The sequence below is a fragment of the Hypanus sabinus genome, chromosome 10, assembly GCF_030144855.1.
Source record: "Hypanus sabinus isolate sHypSab1 chromosome 10, sHypSab1.hap1, whole genome shotgun sequence".
NCBI lineage: Eukaryota > Metazoa > Chordata > Chondrichthyes > Myliobatiformes > Dasyatidae > Hypanus > Hypanus sabinus.
Window position 1 is genome coordinate 7,771,622 of NC_082715.1, and position 20,139 is coordinate 7,791,760.

General features: G+C 42.6%; 1 protein-coding gene and 1 long non-coding RNA gene across 10 annotated transcripts in view; one reads left to right on the forward strand and one right to left on the reverse strand.

Annotated features, from left to right (window-relative positions):
* LOC132400438 (uncharacterized) overlaps window positions 1–14,186 on the reverse strand; it is a 37,055-nt gene extending 22,869 nt beyond the window's left edge. Inside the window, exons 1-6 of one of the 2 annotated variants that reach the window (XR_009514249.1) lie at window positions 13,736–14,186; window positions 12,108–12,197; window positions 7,974–8,098; window positions 7,790–7,836; window positions 6,980–7,037; window positions 3,171–3,400 (exon numbers count right to left, since the gene is read on the reverse strand). This is a non-coding gene — a long non-coding RNA (uncharacterized LOC132400438). Of the gene's footprint in view, window positions 1–3,170; window positions 3,401–4,097; window positions 4,703–6,979; window positions 7,038–7,789; window positions 7,837–7,973; window positions 8,099–12,107; window positions 12,198–13,735 lie in introns of those variants that run through there. The other variant, XR_009514248.1, reaches the window with a different exon arrangement.
* Window positions 1–20,139, forward strand: part of epha7 (eph receptor A7) — a 365,611-nt gene that overhangs the window by 206,105 nt on the left and 139,367 nt on the right. The window contains exon 6 of one of the 8 annotated variants that reach the window (XM_059981394.1): window positions 3,666–3,705. The exons of the other annotated variants lie outside the window; for them this stretch is intronic. Within the exon in view, the coding sequence (XP_059837377.1) occupies window positions 3,666–3,685 (20 nt within the window). The 3' untranslated portion in view covers window positions 3,686–3,705. Of the gene's footprint in view, window positions 1–3,665; window positions 3,706–20,139 lie in introns of those variants that run through there. 8 annotated transcript variants of the gene reach the window in all.

A 20,139-nucleotide genomic window follows, 5' to 3' on the forward strand; every position in this document is an offset into this window, starting at 1 on the left:
AGTCAAAGGTTAAGGGTGAAAGGTGATGTCTAAGGGAAACATAGAGGGAAACTTCACTCAGAGGGTGGTGAGAGTATGGTTCGAGCTACTAGTGCAAGTGATGCAAGAGATTTTAAGCAAAGTTTGGATAGGTACATGGATGGTAGGGGAATTGAGGGCTCTGGTCTGGGTGCAGGTTGATGGAACTGGACAGTTTAAATGATTTGGCACAGACTTGATGGGCCAAAGGGCCTGCTTTTGTACTGCACTTTTCTGTGACTCTATGAACATGAACCTCAAGATAATATATTGTAACATACAGTATATGTACTTTGATATATGAATAGCGAATTGACAGGAATAGCTTATGAATGTCACAGCCTGTCTAATACACTTGCTTCAGACTGGCATAGTTCTCACTGAGAAAGAGAAGACTTGATCTTAGGGTGGTTCAATCTTATTAAAGTCATGCACCACGTTGTGTGCAGCCATGATCTCTATTACTGCCATTGAACCGCACTTCAGGAGGGTTCCGGACTGACATTGGCTCTTTAATTTTACAAAGTGTTGGGGAATCTGAAATGTGCAAAGAAAAAGCTGTGAGTCAGCGTTATTTATGGAGGGAGGAACAGAGCTAATGGCTCAAGTCAATGCCGTGACTAATCAGATCAGGTCTATTATCACTGACGTATGTCATGAAGTTTGTTGCTGTGCCATAGCAGTACAGTCAAAGTAAATAAAAATTATTATAAATTACGAGGTAAGTAACTAGCACAAAAGACGAATAATGAGATAGTGTTGTCCAATTCTGTTGTAGGGTCTTGGGCTGAAATGTCGACTGTTCATTCCCATCCATAGATGCTGCCTGACCTGCTGAGTTCTTCCAGCACATTGTGTGCATTGCTCTAGATTTCTAACATCTGTAGTACTTCTTGCGACCAGTGAGGTAGTGTTCATTGGTTTCTGAATTGTTCAGTAATCCATAAGCCATTGGAGCAGAATCAGCCCATTTGACCCATCGACTCTGCTCCATCATGGCCACTTTCCTGTCTTCTCCCTGTAACCTTTGATGCCCTGAGTAATCAAGAACACATTCACCTCCTGTGGACTGAGAATGGGAGGGGGGCAGGGAGAGGGGAATCATGGTTGGGAAAAGGGGAAGGGAGAGGGGAGGGAGCAGGAAGCACCAGGAGACTTTCTGTAATGATCAATAAACCAACTGTTTGGAATCAAATGACCTTGCCTGGTGTCTCAGGGCTGACTGTGCCACCCACACCACTCCACCCACCCCTCACACTCCTTCTCTGCCACCTGGCCCACTCCCCTCCCACGGCGCACCACCCTTGCTATGCCCAATAACTTAGCCTGCACAGTTAGAATGAGGTTCTTCCTAAAATGTTGACTGTAGGTCTTCAGGCTTCGGTACCTGCTGGAAATAATGAGAAGAAGGCATATCCTGGATGATAAAGGTCTTTAATGATGGATGTCCCAAAGGTGGAGACTAAGGTGGTTCTGTGAATTGCCTTAAAATTAAGATGTAATGGCAGTTTCATGGCAGTTCATTTATGGTAGATCTGGGGTTCTCTGTCTGGTGTTCACGGACCCCTTGGTTAATGGTATTGGTCCATGGCATAAAAAAGGGTTGGGAGACCCTGCTTTCAATAATGATGAGCTTTGAGAACATGATCCTTCAAATACCTCACATCGGCTGGTGTGGATTGCCATCTCTCTCCTAACACAACTGGAGGCTTCTTGGTGAACAGAATTCCTGCCGGTTGGTAAAACTCAAAAGACCCTTTATTTTTGGTGCTGATGTCCCACACTGAAGTTAATGATATAGCCATTAATAATAATAATATACATGTGTGTAAGTTGTTTGTTATATTTCACTAGATTTCTCTAGCAAAGCAATGGCAGGGAAGTGAACAAAAGTGACAATTTAATGCCCCCTTTGTAAAGCTAAGTCTTTTGTGTACTGCTGCTGGGTCCTGGTTGTATCTCTATGTAATTTAGTGAGTTGGTATGGATAGATTTGGTGCAATGACATGCTTTGCCCTTCATCTACCCTGAGAGGCCAAATCAGGATCAGATTTAATATCATCAGCATGCGATCTGTTAATCTGGTGGCAGCGGGAAAATGCAATACTTAATAATAAAAACTGTAAATAACAGTAAGAAACACACACACACACACACACACAATAAGTTGTAGAAACCTTGAATCAGTTCACTGTTCAGGTGAGTGAATTTATCCATTCTGATTCAAAATCCTGATAGTGGAGGGGTAATAATTGTTCCTGTACCTGGTGGTATGAGTTCTGAGGCTCCTGTACCTTCTTCCTGATGGCAGCAGTGAGAGGAGAGCATGGGCCAGATGGTGGGAGTCCTTGATGAAGGATGGTGCTTTATTTGTGGCAGAGATCTTTGCAGATGTGCTCAGTGAGGGAAGGCCTTTACCTGTGGTGGCCTTGGTTGATCTTATTCTTGCTAAATAATATCACCAAACCTCCTCTGATTACCTGGTTGAGATGAGTGAGCCAAATCTCAAAGTCTACACCACCAACCCACTGGCACATTCTGGATAGTCCTGTCGTAAAATGGTGACTCTTCATATTGATTTTAAAAATGAGAGTCAGCTTTCATTTCAGTCTGAAAAATATCCAGTTCCATCAATTTAAACCAGTCTGCAAGTTTTTGTCACATCTCCCCTCTAACTTCCCTAAGGCAAAAGGAAAGACAATTTGCTTTCTCCAGTTTTCAAAGACGCACCAACCTTTTCTGTAACCTTAGCTTGTGAACTCATTGAGGGTTAATCGTTTCATTGAATCGAATTTGAGTACTCAAATATTATGTATGTGCTTTGGTGGTGGGTGGATGAGAGGTAGGGAAGTATGGGCCCTGTTTTGCTGTTGTTGTTAGGGCCCAGGTGAGAGGACTCTGCCCTATGTCCCTGCAGGGGTGATGGGTTTAAGATGAAGAAGACGTGCGGGTGGATAGTTGTTAGGAAGGAGTGGGGCTTGGTTTGCTGTTGTTGTTTTGTTGCTTGGTGTGTTCTGTGTTGTTCTGCTAAGCGTTATAGGTGTGCTATGCCGGCGCCCCACAGTTTGGTGACACTTGTAGGCTGCACCCCGCCCCCCCCCCCCCCCCCCAGCACATGCTTAGGTCCTGTTGATTGTTAAGGCAAACATCACCTTTCACTGTGACTTTGTGACTGTGAGCTCCGTCATCTTTTTGTTCTGCTGTGTGATGAACTGAGGCTATGGCCTGCTCCGGCTGCTCTGGGATTCGTGCCTACGGACTGAACGCTGTTTGCTTGTTTTTATTGTGTGCACAGTTTGTTTTTTTTCTCCCTCTCTCTGTACGTTGGGTGATTGTTGGTCCTTTTTTATGGGCTCTTTTGGGTTTCTTGTTTTGTGGCTGCCTGTAAGGAGACAAATCTCTGGGTTGCAATAGTGTATACATACTTCGATAATAAATGTACTTTGAACTTTGACTTTAATCTTAAAATTGTTTAAACTAGCCAAAATTGCTAGAATATATAGAATATTAAATATATCATCAACACTGCAATGGTGGTACGCAGTACCCATCTGATCTGTACCGACTACCATTAATAAAGGTAGTTTGCAAAATCCTAAAAGGAATTTCTTCTAAATGCACACCAATTCTCTCTTTGTTTTCAATAGCAAAAGACACAGAATGGTAACAAGTCGACTCATTCATCTCCACACAATAGAAGCCAAGGTAGATCGGATATGGGATGGTCTGTCTTTTTTAAATATATAATTGCATATTTGGATTAATGCCACTTGCACAAGGCGGGTTTTAAAGGAGAAAGTTAAACCCCTTTCGGAGCATTGAATGGAGATTTGTTCCACTCTGTGACTGAAGAGCAGCTTGGCAGCGTAACTCACGGAACACTCTTGTTTGTCACAGGGACTCAACAGATTACTTCCTTTCATTAAAACCAAAAAGTCAATTAAAAAAAATGCGAGCACCCGCTTTCCTTTTGTAGCGAGTTTGGAGGGGGGGTGTGAGGCAGAGCAATGGAGGTGAATGGCAGTGAATTGAGACTCTGCATATTTGGCAAAGTTCCAAGATTTAATCCAAATTCTTACCTTCAAAGGCCCCATCTACGCTCCCAAATCCGTTTCTATATGTGTATCCTTTCCCATTCCCCTCACCAAATAAAGTCAAAAGAAAGAGTTTAACAGGACTACTTTTGTACGTCCCAAGGTTGGAGTGATTCATTTTTCTGGCATGGTGAGGCACTTCAGTCCTGGAGTACCTACACAGCGTGCTCTGATCATGCATCAGCAAACAGGTCAAAGTTCAGCATTGTCGTTAGAAAATTACAGTACTGTTTCACGTACAAGTTTAAATTTATTGTCACCTGACTGTACATATACACAGCACTGTGCAAAAGTTACGGCACATATATACAGTTAAGGTGCCTAAGCGCTTTTGTACAGTACTGTATTTGTCAACGTGGAGCGGAGAGTGAGTTTGTAAATCTGGCAGGTGCAAAGGGTGTTGGGAATGTTGAGGTGGAGGGCCGTCAGAGGGGTGTGAGACAGGTGGCAGAGAAGGAGCGTCAGGAGCAGGGGGTTAGCGCCGTAGCAGACACAGCCAGCCCTGAGACACCAAGATAGGTCATCTGATTGCAAACAGTTGGTTAATTGATCATTACAGAATGTCTCTCTGGTGTTTCCTGCTCCTCCCACCTCTCCCTTCCCCTTTTCCCAACCATGATTCCCCTCTCCCTTCCTGCTCTCAATCTACGACAGAGACTCATATCAGAGTCATCACTCACAGATGTCATGGGACTTGTATTGTTTTGTGGCATCAGTACCGTGAAATACGTAAAATTACTATACTACTGTGCAAAAGTCTTGGGCTCTCTAGCTATATATTGTGCCTAAGACTTTTGCACAGTACTGTTCAACCAAATGAAATGTTATTGTTCCTGTCCACTGCACACCCACAAAACATAGATCACACATGGCACTTAAACCAAAATATTACCGGAAATAAGTGAATAAAACAGAATTCAGAATACACGTGTAGTGTAGTGTACAGGTAAACTGTGAAGAGCTCACTCTGCTAGTGATGAGACCTCGGGGGCAGCGGGGTATTCTATAGTCTCACAGACATGCGGTGAAAAGGTTTCTTAAAAACATTTCCATACAAAGTATCTGTTACATGATCTCTTGCTCATAAAGCCTTGACAGAATTTATTAGAGTTTTGTGGGGGGGGGGGGTGGGGGTAGTGAAGGGAAAGTAGGTACCACCATTTTTTAGCTAACTTGTCAGCTTGCCAGCTGTGCCTTGTTCCTCGGTCATATTTGTAAAAGCCACAGAAGGAGTAACTGATGGATTGTGTTGAATGCTGCATTCTGCTAGCCTGTCTTTGCCACAATCGAAATCATTAAAGAGGCAAAGTCCTCCACAGAAAATTCAGAATCGAAAGTGGCAGCTAGTTCTGTCTGTGATTGGCCAGTCTTGTTACTTGGCAACAGGGCCATTTCAGTCATTACAGGATATAAAGGTACATACTGGTAGCAAATAACATGCCCATGTTCTTGTTGGCACATGATGAAGTGCAGTGGGCGAGCGGTGTGTTGCTCAGTGTGTCAAGAGCAGGGACTTAATTTTCTCAGAGTAACAGTTGCTATTGTTTTGAACTACACATTGAAATCAAACCCATCATTAAATCATATGCACTAAAGCAGTTTTGGATTGTGTGATAAAGAAACATTAGCCGTCATCATCTACTGTGCCAAACATTGATGAATCAGGAGTGAAGTCTTGTTCAATACCAATTTGAAATTGGTATGCAAATATCTAGTGCTTCAGATGTATAAAAAACAATCTGGTCTCTTTTGAAGGGATGTCACGCTTAGTCACTATATTGAAAGATTGAAAGTTAGCTTTATTTAGATAAGGGGGCCACAAACCCTTTAATAGTAGGGATCCACAGCATTAAAAATGTTACCCTGATTTAGATCATAAGACATAGGAGCAGGATTCCCTGTCAAACCCATTCACCTACCCAAGAGCCATAAAATCATTAGAAGCAGAATTAGGCCATTCAGCCCATTGTCACATGTATATCAAAAATTCAAAACGTACAGTGAAATGTGCCAACACGAGGAAATCTGCAGATGCTGGAAATTCACACACAAAATGCTGGTGGAACACAGCAGGCCAGGCAGCATCTATAAGGAGAAGCACTGTCGACGTTTTGGGCCGAGACCCTTCTTCAGGACTAACTGAAAGGAAAGATAGTAAGAGATTTGAAAGTAGTGGGGGGAGGGGGAAATGCAAAATGATAGGAGAAGACTGTATCACTTTCGCCAATCACCTTTCCAGCTCTTAGCTTCATCCCACCCCCTCCGGTCTTCTCCTATTATTTCGCATTTCCCCCTCCCCCCACTACTTTCAAATCTCTTACTATCTTTCTCTTCAGTTAGTCCTGACGAAGGGTCTCGGCCCAAAACGTCGACAGTGCTTCTCCCTATAGATGCTGCCTGGCCTGCTGTGTTCCATCAGCATTTTGTGTGTGTTGAGTGTAATGTGTCGTCATGTCAACGACCAACACAGTCCAGGATGTGCTGGGGGCGACCCACAAACCTCGCTATGCTTTCCGTAGCAATATTTCATGTTCACAACTTACTAACCCTAGCCTATGCGTCTTTAGAATTCGGGAGGAAATCCAAGCACCCGGAGGAAACCCACATTGTGATCAGAAGAATGTACCGACTCCCTATAGGCAGTGGCAGGAGCTGAACCCCAATGTTGATCGCTGGTGCTGTAAACAGTACCCCACCATGCTACCTTGTCCCGTGACTGGATATGGGTTCCACCCCATAGCGTCTGATTGGTGGTCACTGGGACTGTGAAGTGATTACACTAACCGCTACACTACAGTGAAGCCTATAATCTCATTGCATTACTTAGCTGATTGGCAAGGAGCTCTCTGATAATAATTGTATTTTACCTGTGTTCTGTGCTTTCAGCATGTGTAAGATCCTGTCACGATCAGATTTGTTACCCATCTGTAGTTAAAACATAGAACAAGATCATAACAGCACAGTACAGACTCTTCAGCCCACTATGTTGTGCCAACCTCTTAACCTTCTCTAAGAACAATTCAACCCTTCCCTCCTATGTAACTCTACATTTATCTATCAAAATATACCTATCTAAATGCCTACCTGTACCACCACCTCTGGCAGGCATTCCAAGCACCCGTCACTTTCTGTGTAAAAAACACTTTCCTCCGACATCCCCCCACCCACTATACTTCCCTTCAATCACCTTTACAATTATTCTCTGGTGTATTAGCCATTTCTGCTCTGGGAAAATACCCCAGGCTGTCCTCTCTCTCTGTGCTTCTTTTAATCTTGAGAGATTACTGAAGAGCAGTAACAGGAACAGTAGAATCGCTGATATTATTAACTAATCCATTGAGCTCTTACAGCAACCTGACATTAACACACACATTATTTATAAATTGCTATTACATGAAGTGGAGAACTGATTAGTTCTAAACACAAAAGATTCTGCAGATGCTGGAAATCCAGATCAAAATTCTGGTGGGTGTTAGCAGGGCAGGCAGCATTTATGAGAAAGAATAAACAAGCCCTGAGACTAACATAAAGTCTTTGGATGATGCATTCCATGTAACAATAGACAACAATCTAATGTCTGTATTATTTTTCTTATTTAGTCTTGACCTGTTAATGATTTTTAGAGTATTGCATTTACTGTCTATCTGTATAATCCTGCGTGTGATGGCGAAACTTACCGTCTAATTGCCCCAGTCTTCGAGATGTTTCTTGCCCAATGATGTCACTGCTCAGGAGAATGAGAAATCTGACATTAGCTCACCAGATTCTGAAACAGTTATTACCCCTCACCCATCAGGCTCTTGAACCAGAGGGGATAACTTCAGCCCAACACTGTCCTGTTCCCACAACCCAAGCACTCACTTTCAAGGACATTTTGTCTCATGTTTTCGAAATTTTGTTGTCTGCTGTACATTGGTTGCCTTTCTGTCTTGTTGTGTGCAGTCTTCATTGTTTCTTTCTGGTTCTTATGCACTTACAATGAATGCCTGCAAGAAAACGAATCTCAGGGTTGTATATGGTACATAAATGTACTTTGATAACAAATTTACTTTGAACTTTGAAATTATTGCACGAAATGGAGAACTGACGTGCTCTGGTCATTTTAAGTTAACATAAAGACTTTGGGCAATGCATTTCATATAACAGTGGACAACAGCCTAATGTTTGCTGTCCAAGTTTTTTATTCTGAGTTAGCTTTACGCTGATAATGATTTTTAGAATGTTGCATTTATTGCCCATGTATGGTGTGATACCAGAACTTTTCCTCTAACTATGCCAGTCCTAGAAGGGTTTCTTGCCCAATGATGATGTCAGACTGTTGGAATAAGGACCTTCTCCCTGCTGAGAAGAATCAGTTCTGTTACAGTTCTAAGTCATGATGGCATATGCAGTTGTGGGAGACTGTTCCAACAACATTGTGACACATGACTTTATTAGCTGCAGGGGGAATTAAGTGGACCTCTTGCAGCGAACACAGAAATTGTTATATTCCTGCCCTGTGTTACTTGGAACTACACAGTGGATCTATCTGTGTCCAGAAGGCCAAAATTTTAAATGTTTTGCATTGGACTGGTAACCAAAGTATTCAGTTAATCACTGTGAACTGATATTTTCATAACAAATTTCAGATTGATTTTTTTTCTGCGTGTGGAGGAACTTGGTCATAGAAATGATATAAGGGGCCTATTTTACAAATATTCCCTGGAGATGAGGCACTTTGCCAGAAAGTTCCCACTCTGACAATAGCCTCTACTGAAAATGTAAAGTTATATTTTGCACAATTTGCTATCTATTCTGTCTCTTGTGAACTGCTGACACTACTCTTCCACCGCAGGTTGTCAGCACAAAGTCAAGCTGTCAGAAAGGAGAGTGGAGAGTGCGTGGGATGCACGGCCAGGGGTGGTGGTGGAATAGGCAGATGCATCCGGGGCATTTAGGGAACTCTTAGACTGGAGGAATGTTTAGGGGGGATGTCAGAGGTACACAGAGAGGGGTGGGTATGTGGAACACTTTGCCAAGGGTGGTGGTACGGGCAGACACATCCAGGGCATTTAAGAAGCTCTTGGATTGGAGGGAAGTATACAGGTGGGGATGATGTCAGAGGTAAGTTGTCTGCACAGAGCATGCTGGGTGTATGGAACACTCTGCCAGCAGTGGTGATAGAGGCCTACACATTTGGGGCATTAAAGAGACTCTTAGATATTAAAATTTATTTATTGAGATACAGCGCAGAATAGGCACTTTTGGCCCGTCGCCCTGCAAACTCCTGATTTAATTCTGGCCTAATCATGGGACAATTTGCAATAACTAATTAACCTACCGATTGGTATGCCTTTGGACTGTGGGAGGAAATGGGAGCGCTGAAGGAAAACAGGGAGGACATACAAACTCCTCACAGGAAGTGGCGGGACTTGAACCCCAGTCACCGGTGCTGTAGAGTGTTGTGCTAACCACTAGGTTGCCGTGCTGGTGCATAAGCACGTGGATGATAGAAAATTGGAGGGCTATATAGGAGGGGGAGGAACGACATCATGGGCCTAAGGGCCTGTGCTGTCCTGTAATCTTCTGTGTTCTTTGTGCAACATTTTGTGTGGCCATTTTAACTTCAAAGGTGGAATGACATAAATAAAACTTATATTTTCCTTCTTTTGTAAGTCCATGTCAGCACCATATCTCACTTTTCGACCGTAAGACATAGGAGCAGAGTTAGGCCATTCGGCCCATCGAGTCTGCTCTGCCATCCCATCATGGCTGATCCCGGATCTCACTCAACCCCATACACCTTCTTGCCATATCCTTTGATACCCTGACTGATCAGGAAATTATCAACTTTCACCTTAAGTATAACCAAGGACTTTTCCTCCACCATAGTTTGTGGCAGAGCATTCCACAGATTCACCATTCTGGCTAAAAAAAAAATCCCTCTTACCTCTGTTCTAAAAGGTCACCCCTCAATTTTGAGGCTGTGCCCTCTGGTTCTGGATACCCCCACCAGAGGGAACATCCACTCCACATCCACCCTCTATCCTTTCAACATTCAGCAAGTTTCAATGAGATCCCATGCATTCCCAGAATCATCCTGGTGAATCTCCTCTGGACTCTCTCCAATGACAACACATTCTTTCTGCATTATGGGGGCCAAAACTGTTGACAATACTCCAAGTGCAACCTAGACGTGAAAAAGATCATGAGAGGCATTAATTTTTCCCAGGGCTGAAATGGCTAACATGAGAGGGCGCAGTTTTAAGGTGCTGGGGAGTAGGTACAGAGGAGATGTCAGGGTTAAGTTTTTTACGCAGAGGGTGGTGAGTGTGTGGAATGGGCTGCCAGTGACAGTGGTGGAGGTGGATACGATAGGGTATTTTAAGAGACTCCTGGACAGGTACATGGAGCTCAGAAAAATAGAGGGCTGTGGGTAGCCCTTGGTAATTTCTAAGGTAAGGACATGTTCAGCACAGCTTTGTGGGCTGAAGGGCCTGTACTGTGCTGTAGGTTTTCTATGTTTAACTAGTGTAACCCTGAGGTTCAGCCAGCATATGTTTGTCTAGGGTAAGACAGCCCAGTCAAACTGAGAAATCTCGTTTGTGTGGACGCTGCGTGATGTGTTGCCCAGTTACAAATTCGAACTGCAAAATATAAGTCAGTACAACGTATGCATTTAAATGATTGAACTTTATAAATCTAGATCTGACTATAGGGTTGGTAAAGAAAATTAAAAAAAGGGCCCATTTTAATGAAACTGTCTAATGTGCACATTGGAGCTCACGGAATCGTCCCTTTGACTCTCATCGACCTCCTCCGAATGTCACTGACCATTGGACTCTTGCTCTGAGTTCACTCCATCCGGCGGTCTACCAACTCTATCCATTCGCCTCTGCTCTCTTAATCTCTCGCCGACAAAACACTGTGAAATCCCTGCTCCCAGACCCACTAGAAAGAACAACATGCCTCTCATTGGCTGACATACACTCCAAAGCCCCCGTTATCTCTAGTCATAACCCAAACACTGCTGCTACAGAGAAACCATTACCTTAGCAGTGAAACCTTACAGAGAGGCCATTACATTAGCAGTGAAACCTTACAGTACGCTACACTAGTGTCTTATAAAGGCTCAGTATTATCTCCTTGTTTTTACAGTCTATCCCCTTGAAATAAATACCAACATTGCATTTCCCTTTATTACCACAGACTCAAGCTGTAAATTAACCTTGTGGGAGTCATGCATGAGGACTCCTAAGTCCCTCTGTACCTCTGATGTTTGAACTTTCTCCCCATTTAAATAACAGTCCACACTATTGTTCCTTTTCCAAAATGCATTATCATGCATTTCCGAACACTGTGTTCCATCTGCCACTTTTTTGCCCATTTTTCCAATTTGTCTAACTCCTGCTTAAAAACTATATGGCCTACACCCAGTAGCCACTTTATTAGGTACACCTGTATACCTACTCATTAATGCAAATATCTAAACAGTCACGTGGCAGCAACTCAGTGCATAAACATACAGACATAGTCAAGAGGTTTAGTTTTGTTCAGACCAAACATCAAAATGGGGAAGAAATGTGATCTAAGTTACTTTGATCGTAGAATGATTATTGGTGCCAGATGGGGTGGTTTGAGTATCTCAGAAACTGCTGATCTCCTGAGATTTTCGTGCACAACAGTCTCTAGAATTTATAAAGAATGTGCAAAAAATTTTTAAAAAACATTCAATGAACAGCAGTTCTGTGGGCAAAACCCCTTTGTTAATGAGAGAGGTCAGAGAAGAATGGCCAGACTGGTTCAAGCTGACAGGAAGGTGACAGTAACTCAAATAACCACACGTTACAACAGTGGTGTGCAGAAGAGCATCTCTGAATGCATAACACGTCAGACTTTGAAGTGATGAGCTACAGCAACAGAAGACCACAAGAATATACTCAGTGTCTGCTTTATCAGGTATAGGACTGTAAATATAAGGTTAGCAGGGCTAGAAATTTGTCTTCAGTGACTTACCCCAATCTTGCATAGATAGATCAATGGCTGTAGCTTTGTACTCCATATCTGAAGGCCATATGCTGAGTAATTCCAAATGTACTATTATTCCTGAAGAAAGATTATCACAGCTTGACTGTAAAAGGTAGAATTTGAATGATCAATTTATCTTGACAGATTTCCTACAAGCTGCAGTGTAACTTTTGGTTTGCCTAATTGAAAGTTTGTCAGAAGTAACCGGTGTAAGTGAATTATGAAAAAAAATATTGGGACTGTTTGGTAACTTGTTAACTTCATATTTTGACAGTTCAATCTCTCTAAAGCTATCAATGTGTGACCTCCTGCATCTCTGAAGACTCACTTTTTCCTCTTACACATTGAAAATTCAAGATTCTTTAAGAACATTTTTAATTTATTTTATTTATTTATTGAGATCCAGCGTGGAATGGGCTCTTCTGGTTCTTCAAGCCCAACAATCCCTGATTTAATCCTAGCCTTATCACAGAACAATTTACAATGACAGTTATCCTAGCAACCTGTACATCTTTGGTCTGTGGGAGGAAACCAGAGCACCCCAGAGGAAACAACACAATTACGGGGAGAAGCTACAGACTCCTTACAGACAGTGGTGGGAATTGAACCCAGGTTACCTGTACAGTAAAGGTTGTGCTAACCACTATGTTATCGTGTATGCCTTCTAGTACACGAGTGTAATGAAGAACAAAGGAATTGCTACCCCACATCTGATGCAGTACAAAAAACACACAGTAACATAGAGAACAAAATAATCAAAAAACACTTAAATATAAATATATTAGATATTTTGTATAGATAGACTGATTGTATGTCCACAAAGTGATGCAAGGCACAATATTGTCCTCAACCTGACAATTTTTTCTCTCTGATTATCTCTTTAAGAAACATCTTTATTTTCAATGAAAGCTGCTGCTTAACAGGGCAGTATGGTAGTATATCGGTTAGCGTAATGCTTCACAGCACAGGCGGTCTCCAAATGGGGTTCAATTCCTGCTGCTGTCTGTTAGTGTTGGACACATCACTGAACTGATTCTACAACCTATGGACTCACTTTCAAGAACTCTACAACTCATAATTTCCATATTTACTGCTTATTTATTTATTATTCAGGTTTTTTTTTTCTTTTTTGTATTCACACAGTTTGTTGTCTTTTGCACGTTGCTTGCTAGTCCATCTTTGTTGTGTGCAAATTTCCGAATCGTAATCAGGTTTGATATCACAGGGATATGTCATGAAATTTGTTGACTTTGCATTAACAAATTTCACTTTGCATTGTGTATTCATTGATTCCGTTGTGTTTCCTTGTATTTATTGTGAATACCTGCAAAAATTGAATGTTGGGTTAGTATATAGTGACCTATATGTACTTCGATAATAAATTTAGTTTACTTTGAAATTTGTTTAAAGATGTGAATTTGTAATAAAATATAAAAGGGTTATAGTGTAAAGAAAATAAGTCATTAGGTGGACCTTAATTTAGAAGTGAAAATTATATTGTAACCCGAACCTGTATTCGCTGCAGATCCCCCACTGACAAAAATTAGAATTTAATTATTGTGAAGGTGTATTGAATGTGCAACAACATGCCAAATTTTGGCTGAGGAATTCCGTACCTGAATTAAAGACTTCTCAGATGAGGAGAGAGTATGTAGGGAGCGGCCATCCACTTCACTGGCAGACAGAGATCCCCTTGTTCCTTTTCTATATGTACCAACAGCAGTCACTCAGTAACTCCCTCAAGTAAATCTCCGATGAGTGATATGTTACTTGTTGGCAAAAAGCCCTGAAAATCAAGGCAGAAATCACAACAACTAACCCCCATCAGCCTGGGCACCTCGGTTCTCTTTCACCCCAACTCCCTGAGCTCACCACTGCACTAGGAGGTTTTCTCATTTTCTCCACGGCAACGGGAGACCCCCAATATTGCTGACCCTAATTAATTGCCAGATAAAAAGAACCGATTCTTCATTTTTTTTCTTTCTTTCCATTAAATCCCTCATTCTGTGTTTTTTTTTGTGTGTGTATTTCCTGAAAGATCTCAAAGCTCTCAGTTAGTGGAATGCAGGCTGGGGATTAACAGGACTAATCTGTAATAAATTCAGGATGTGATCTGCTCTGACCTCATCAACTGAATCAGTTGAAAAGTTACTTTATAAGTCCCTGAGTTATTCTTTAACAAAATAAATGCAAGGCAGGACACTTCTCAGAAAAGCTTTGGTTTTCAAATTCTTCAGTATGTTTGCAGAGAAGCAGGTTTTATACTCGATTGGAACAAATGAAGCAATCAGGGATCCAAATGGGACACAAAAGTAGAAATAATTAAAAGCATACTGACTCAGAGGCTGAATCCAGGAGGACTGACTTCATCATGCTTTGCATTTGATGCCAATATTGGAGCTGTTTAAATATCTACACAGCTTCCACCACCTTAGGAGCACCGAAAACACGAGAAAGTGTAACATATTTTGATGTAAAACCCTTTTTGTTTCAGTATACCTCCTGAACCTAATAAAGTGACCAGTGAGTGTATGTTTGTGTGGTCATTTTGCTGATGTAGCCTATCCACTTCAAGGTTTGATGAGTTGTGTGTTCAGAGATGCTATCCTGCACACTATTGTCATAACGTGTGGTTGAGTTACTGTTGCCTTTCCATCAGCGTGCACCAGTCTGGCCATTCTCCTTTGACCGCTCTCATTAACAACGCATTTCCACCCACAGAACTGTCGCTCGCTATATTTTTTTGCTTTTTGCACCATTCCACGTAAACTCTAGAGACTGTTGTGTATGAAAATCCCAACTACTCTGAGGCTCAAAGCACCCCATCTAACACGAAAAGTCATCCCGTGGCTGAAGTCACTTAGATCACATTTCTTCTCCATTCCAATGTTTGGTCTGAATGACAACCGAACATCTTGACCGTGTCTGTATGCTTCGATGCATTCAGTTGCTGCCACTTGGTTTATTGATCAGACATGTGCGTTAATGGGCAGGTGGAGAGGTGTACCCACTGGGTGTAATGATGTTGCATTTCCTCCAATTATGACATTAATTCCTATATCAACCAGTCCTGCCGTCTAAGGCATGGTGGCACAGTGGCATGTAAGGGCTTCTTTGGCCGATATGCATTGCTTCTCATTGCAGCAGGAAGGCTGAACTTGAATCAAGGGTTAAAGTTCTGTTAAAGGAAGTTGAATTTCAGTGACATGTGTTTTTCATTCATCCATGAAAATAAATCCACTGCTCATATAATGTTGGCTCCAAATTGTACTTTATATTCTCATGCATACATAAATTGTATCACTATACAAAAGTGAATTTGTTCTGTCGGCTGGTGATTTATTGTTTTAACTGAGTTACAGTGGGAAACAGAAGTCAAAGTTGTCTTAGAATTCAATTAGTTACAAAACCCGGCTCACTTTACTGATAATGGACGGGCCCTGAAGTTACAAGGGTAGTGACAAAGGTGAATGTAGATATTTGGCCAGTTCTTCCTTACACTTGGTTCTCCTGTCAAAGAGTCACAGTCCCCTCTACGGTGTACGCATGGGCACACACACACTCCTTTTGCTCCTGGTGCCCAAAGGAATTTAAACAGCTCACAAAAGACTGTCACCCTCCACCTCGTTGGCATGTTAAGTATACTTCATGATCGTACACAATCACATTTCCCTTCCGGTTTTTGATGCAGACGGTGTTTGCAATGATTTTTCTGCAGATCTTAGAACTGGCTTGTTTATATTGGTGTTATTGATTCACTGTGTCGGATTCCAGAGCAGCGCCAAAGAACTGCTAGCTCATTTAAAATGGAATGGCTTAATGAAGCATTAGAAACCGTTGCACTGAAAGCTCATGAGGTCAGGAACATGCAGCTACACCAAGTTCTTCTCTACAATACAGAAGCTGGTGTTGCCTGCGTGTATTGTCGCAGTTCAAAATTTGCATGTGGGAAGAAGTAGAATGGTATTTGGAAACCTGACCTTTTAAAGCATCATTTAGCAAGCAAATAACATGTAGAAGGTGTGCAGAAGCTCCAGTGAGGAAATCCTTCATTACCTGCTGCATATGCTTTGTGAGAGTGCAGGTGAAAGGGAGCAGAAGTGAAAGTCAGTGCACACATGTCGTCACTGGATTAAAAAAAAATGCACAGCACGGGATTTTTGCACTTTACAAACTAGAGGGAACATTACCTCGAGTCAGAGAAAAGTACAGTGCAGAAACGGGCCCTTGGGCCAATCTCGTCCATGCCAAATCATTTATACTGCCTACTCCCATTGACCTGCAACGGGACCGTTTCAAATTTCAAGTAAACGTATCCAAGCAGTAATCCCTCTTACCTACACAATGTCCATAACATTCCATCTTCCTTACATCCATGTGCTTATCCACACATCTCTTAAAAGCCTCTGAAATATTTGCCTCTGCCACCATCCACAGCGCTCTGAGTGAAAAACTTGCCCCTCTCACCCCCTTGCTATTATCAGTGTACGTATAACCCTGGCACCCAGAAAGCAAAGAAACACAGTTGTATCCATGAAGAATCACATACTACAAAGACAGTCAGACTTTCAGTGTGCAAAAAAAATAACAGATCATGTAAATAATTTATAAAGTAAAGAAATGATACATGGAATTGTAGAGACCCCAGCTGCAGAGTCAGTTCAACACGGAGGCGAGATGAAGACTGGCCAGGAGCCTGGAGGGCACAGGGCAACAACTGTTCCTGGAGCTGGGGTGTGGGACCCAAGACTCCCGCTCCTCCCGCCTGATGGTCGTAGCAAGAAGAAGAGAGATACAGGCAAAACGCAGGTAGATGGCACGGAGAAGTGAGCCGAGCAGTCATTCGTTTTCCACCTTAATCTGGCTCGGCGGTTTAATCGAGGCAAAGTAGTGAGGCTGGGCTGTCGGTTCCTTTTCAGCTCCGGGGCCTCGATGCTTCCATCTGGCCTGAAGTGCACTCCAGTGATGGCCACACCTGCTTGTCATTCTGCAATTGTCAATGGATTCCTTCCTTCTCAGGCTCAGCAGTGAGGTTCACATTTCAATGGCTGATTTTCACCCTGTACAGCCAAATCATAATTGCATATCTGAAATTCATATTTTTGCCCTGAGCAACAATAATTACCTTTTTAATTTCTCTTGGATTTTGGCTTTATGTTGTATGTTTATTCAATTTATTTGTTGCTGCAGGTAGGTTGGTCGTTCAAAGATCTGTAAAACAGAACCTGGCTGATGTAGTTGGATGCACCTTGTAATATAATTACCTTTAGCTAGAGGCTGGTGAATCTGTGGAATTCATTGCCACAGACGTCTATGGAGGCCAAGTCATTGGGTATACTTAAAGCTGAGGTTAATAGGTTCTTGATTAGTCGGGATTAATTAATATAGATTACATGGAGAAGGCAGGAGAATGAGTTTGAGAAGGATAATAATTCAGCTATGGTGGAATGGTAGAGCAGACTTGATGGGCCAAATAGTCTAATTCTGCTCCTATATCTTATGCTTTTCTCATTGCCCACAATTACTTCAGAAACAATTTATCTGTTTAAAAAAATAGGCTGTTACCAAGCCAGTTCAATCTCGCCACTGTCTGTAAGGAATTTGTATGTTACTTTTGCTACCAGCATTTAGCTTTGTAAGTGCTGGTAAAAATGGGATTCCCAAATGAATCAAGCCATGCCAGCATACCGGCTGAAGTTTCTCTGTGACCTCTTGGCCATCCTCTGCTGGGCTCTGCCTGTAATGACACAACCCCATTGCAGCCTCTACTACCGTCCCCAGCAGGGTGTTCCACACCCACTACTCTCATACTTGCCTCTCACCTACCCCCTATAGTTCTCGCCAATCACTTTAAGACTATGACCCTTGCATTAGCCATTTCCACTCTGTGAAAAATCGGTTTATCCATTCTATCTACACCTCTTATCATCTTGTACACTTACATCAAGTTGTGTCTCATTCTCCTTTGTTGAAAAGAAAAAAATCCCTAGCTTGCTCAGTCTTTCCTCATAAGACATGCCCTTTTGTCCAAGGAGGATCCTGGTAATCTCCTCTGCACTCTCTCTAAAGCTTCCACATCCTTCCCATAATGAGGAGACCAGACTGAACACAATACTCCAAGTGTGGTCTAAGCAAGCAACATTACGTTACAGCTCTTGATTTCAATCCCACGACAAATAAAGGCCAGTACAACATATGCCTTCTTAACTATCTGATCAACTTTGAGAAGGACGTGGACCCCAAGCTCCTTCTGTCCTTCCATATGCTAAGAACCCAGCCATCAGCCCTGTATTCTGCCTTTGAATTCTCCCTTTGAAAGTGAATCACATCATACTTTTCCACTTGCCCTTTCATCCAGCAGAATCCTGCTAAATCTCCTCTGCTCTCTTTCTAAAGCTTCCACATGCTTTCTATAATGAGGCAACCAGAAGTGAACAAGTGCAGTCTAGCCAGGCTTTTATTCGGTACTGTGCAAAAGTTCTAGGCACACACTGTATATATAGCTAGGGTGCCTAGACTTTTGCACAATGTTGTAGTAATTTCATGCATTGCACTGTACTACCACAAAAAAGAAACCAAACTTCATGACATATGTGATTGATGATTTGATGATAAACCTGATTCTGATACGGGTCTCTGTTGTGGACCGAGAGTGGGAGAGGGGAATCATGGTTGGGAAAAGAGGAAGGAAGAGGGGAGGGAGCGGGACCACCGAGGTACATTCTGTAATGATCAATAAACCAATTGTTTGGAATCAAATGACCTTGCCTGGTGTCTCAGTGCTGGATGTGTCTGCACCCACACCAACACCCCTTGTGCCTGGCACTCCTCTGTTACCTGTCCTACACCCTCCCACCATGCTCCACCCTCACCATTCCAGCAAGAAGTGAATAGTCCATCACTATCATAGCAATAGGCCAGCTACTGCACGTTGCTGAAAACTACTCCTAGATTTTCAAGGCATTACTTTCACGCCAAGTCCCTGTCCAGGCTCGAGGCTGGAGCTACACTGAATGGCTCCCTTATTCACATTCTCTGGGTTGATTATATCTCATTAACTGCATGGTATAGATCAGGGGTTCCCAACCGGGGGTCCACAGACCCTTGGTTAAAGATAGGGGTCCATGACATTAAAAAGTTTGGTAATACCACTCTAGAATAAGGTCCAAGGCCTGAGACCACTATTATGAAAGGCCACACACTGCACATTTTTTAAATTCCCTCTACAATTTAAATTCAAGTTTATTGTCATCTGACTGTACATATATACAACCAAATGAAACAACGTTCCTCTGGACTACGGTACACCACAAAGTATATATCACACAAAGCACATCAAACAAAATATTACCAAAAAATAAATTAATAAAGATAATTGAAAATGCTTATAGTACACAGGACACTTAAGTGGTAAACAATGTACAGTACAGTGAACAGCTCGTGGTCCTCGTGATGAAAGCACGATGGTGGCAAGGTATTCATTAGTCTCACAGCTGGAGTTGAGAAGCTGGTACCCAGTCTGGCAGTCCTAGTCCTGATCTCCTGTACCTCCTTCGTGGTGGTAGTGGGTCAGAGGCATTGTGGTAGAGGTCCTCAACAATGCGTTGGGTTTTTCGTCTGCAACACTCATGGGGGAGGCAAGGGAGACCCGTGTGATCCCCTCAGGAGTTTTCACTATCTGGTAGGCTGCTGTGGTCTGAAGCCCTGCTGCTCCCACACCAGGCTTGCGTGAGGATTGGTGTGGAGGTGAGAAGTCTGTGGAGAGTCGGGTGAAGAAGGTGCTAAGTTATTGGTTAGAAGATGTGGGGCTGTTCGGATCCGCTGGAGGAGTTGTGGTTTTACTTGGGATTTCCTTGTCCTGAAGCTCCTGTACCTCCTTCCTGACGGTGGTGGGTCAAAGAGATTGTGGGATGGGTGGTAGGGATCCCCAACAATGCCTTGAGGGAAATTTAGAAGCCAGTTTCAGAACACACCCATGATCAATCACTACGTTTCACAAAAGATTGAAGACTACAGTGTT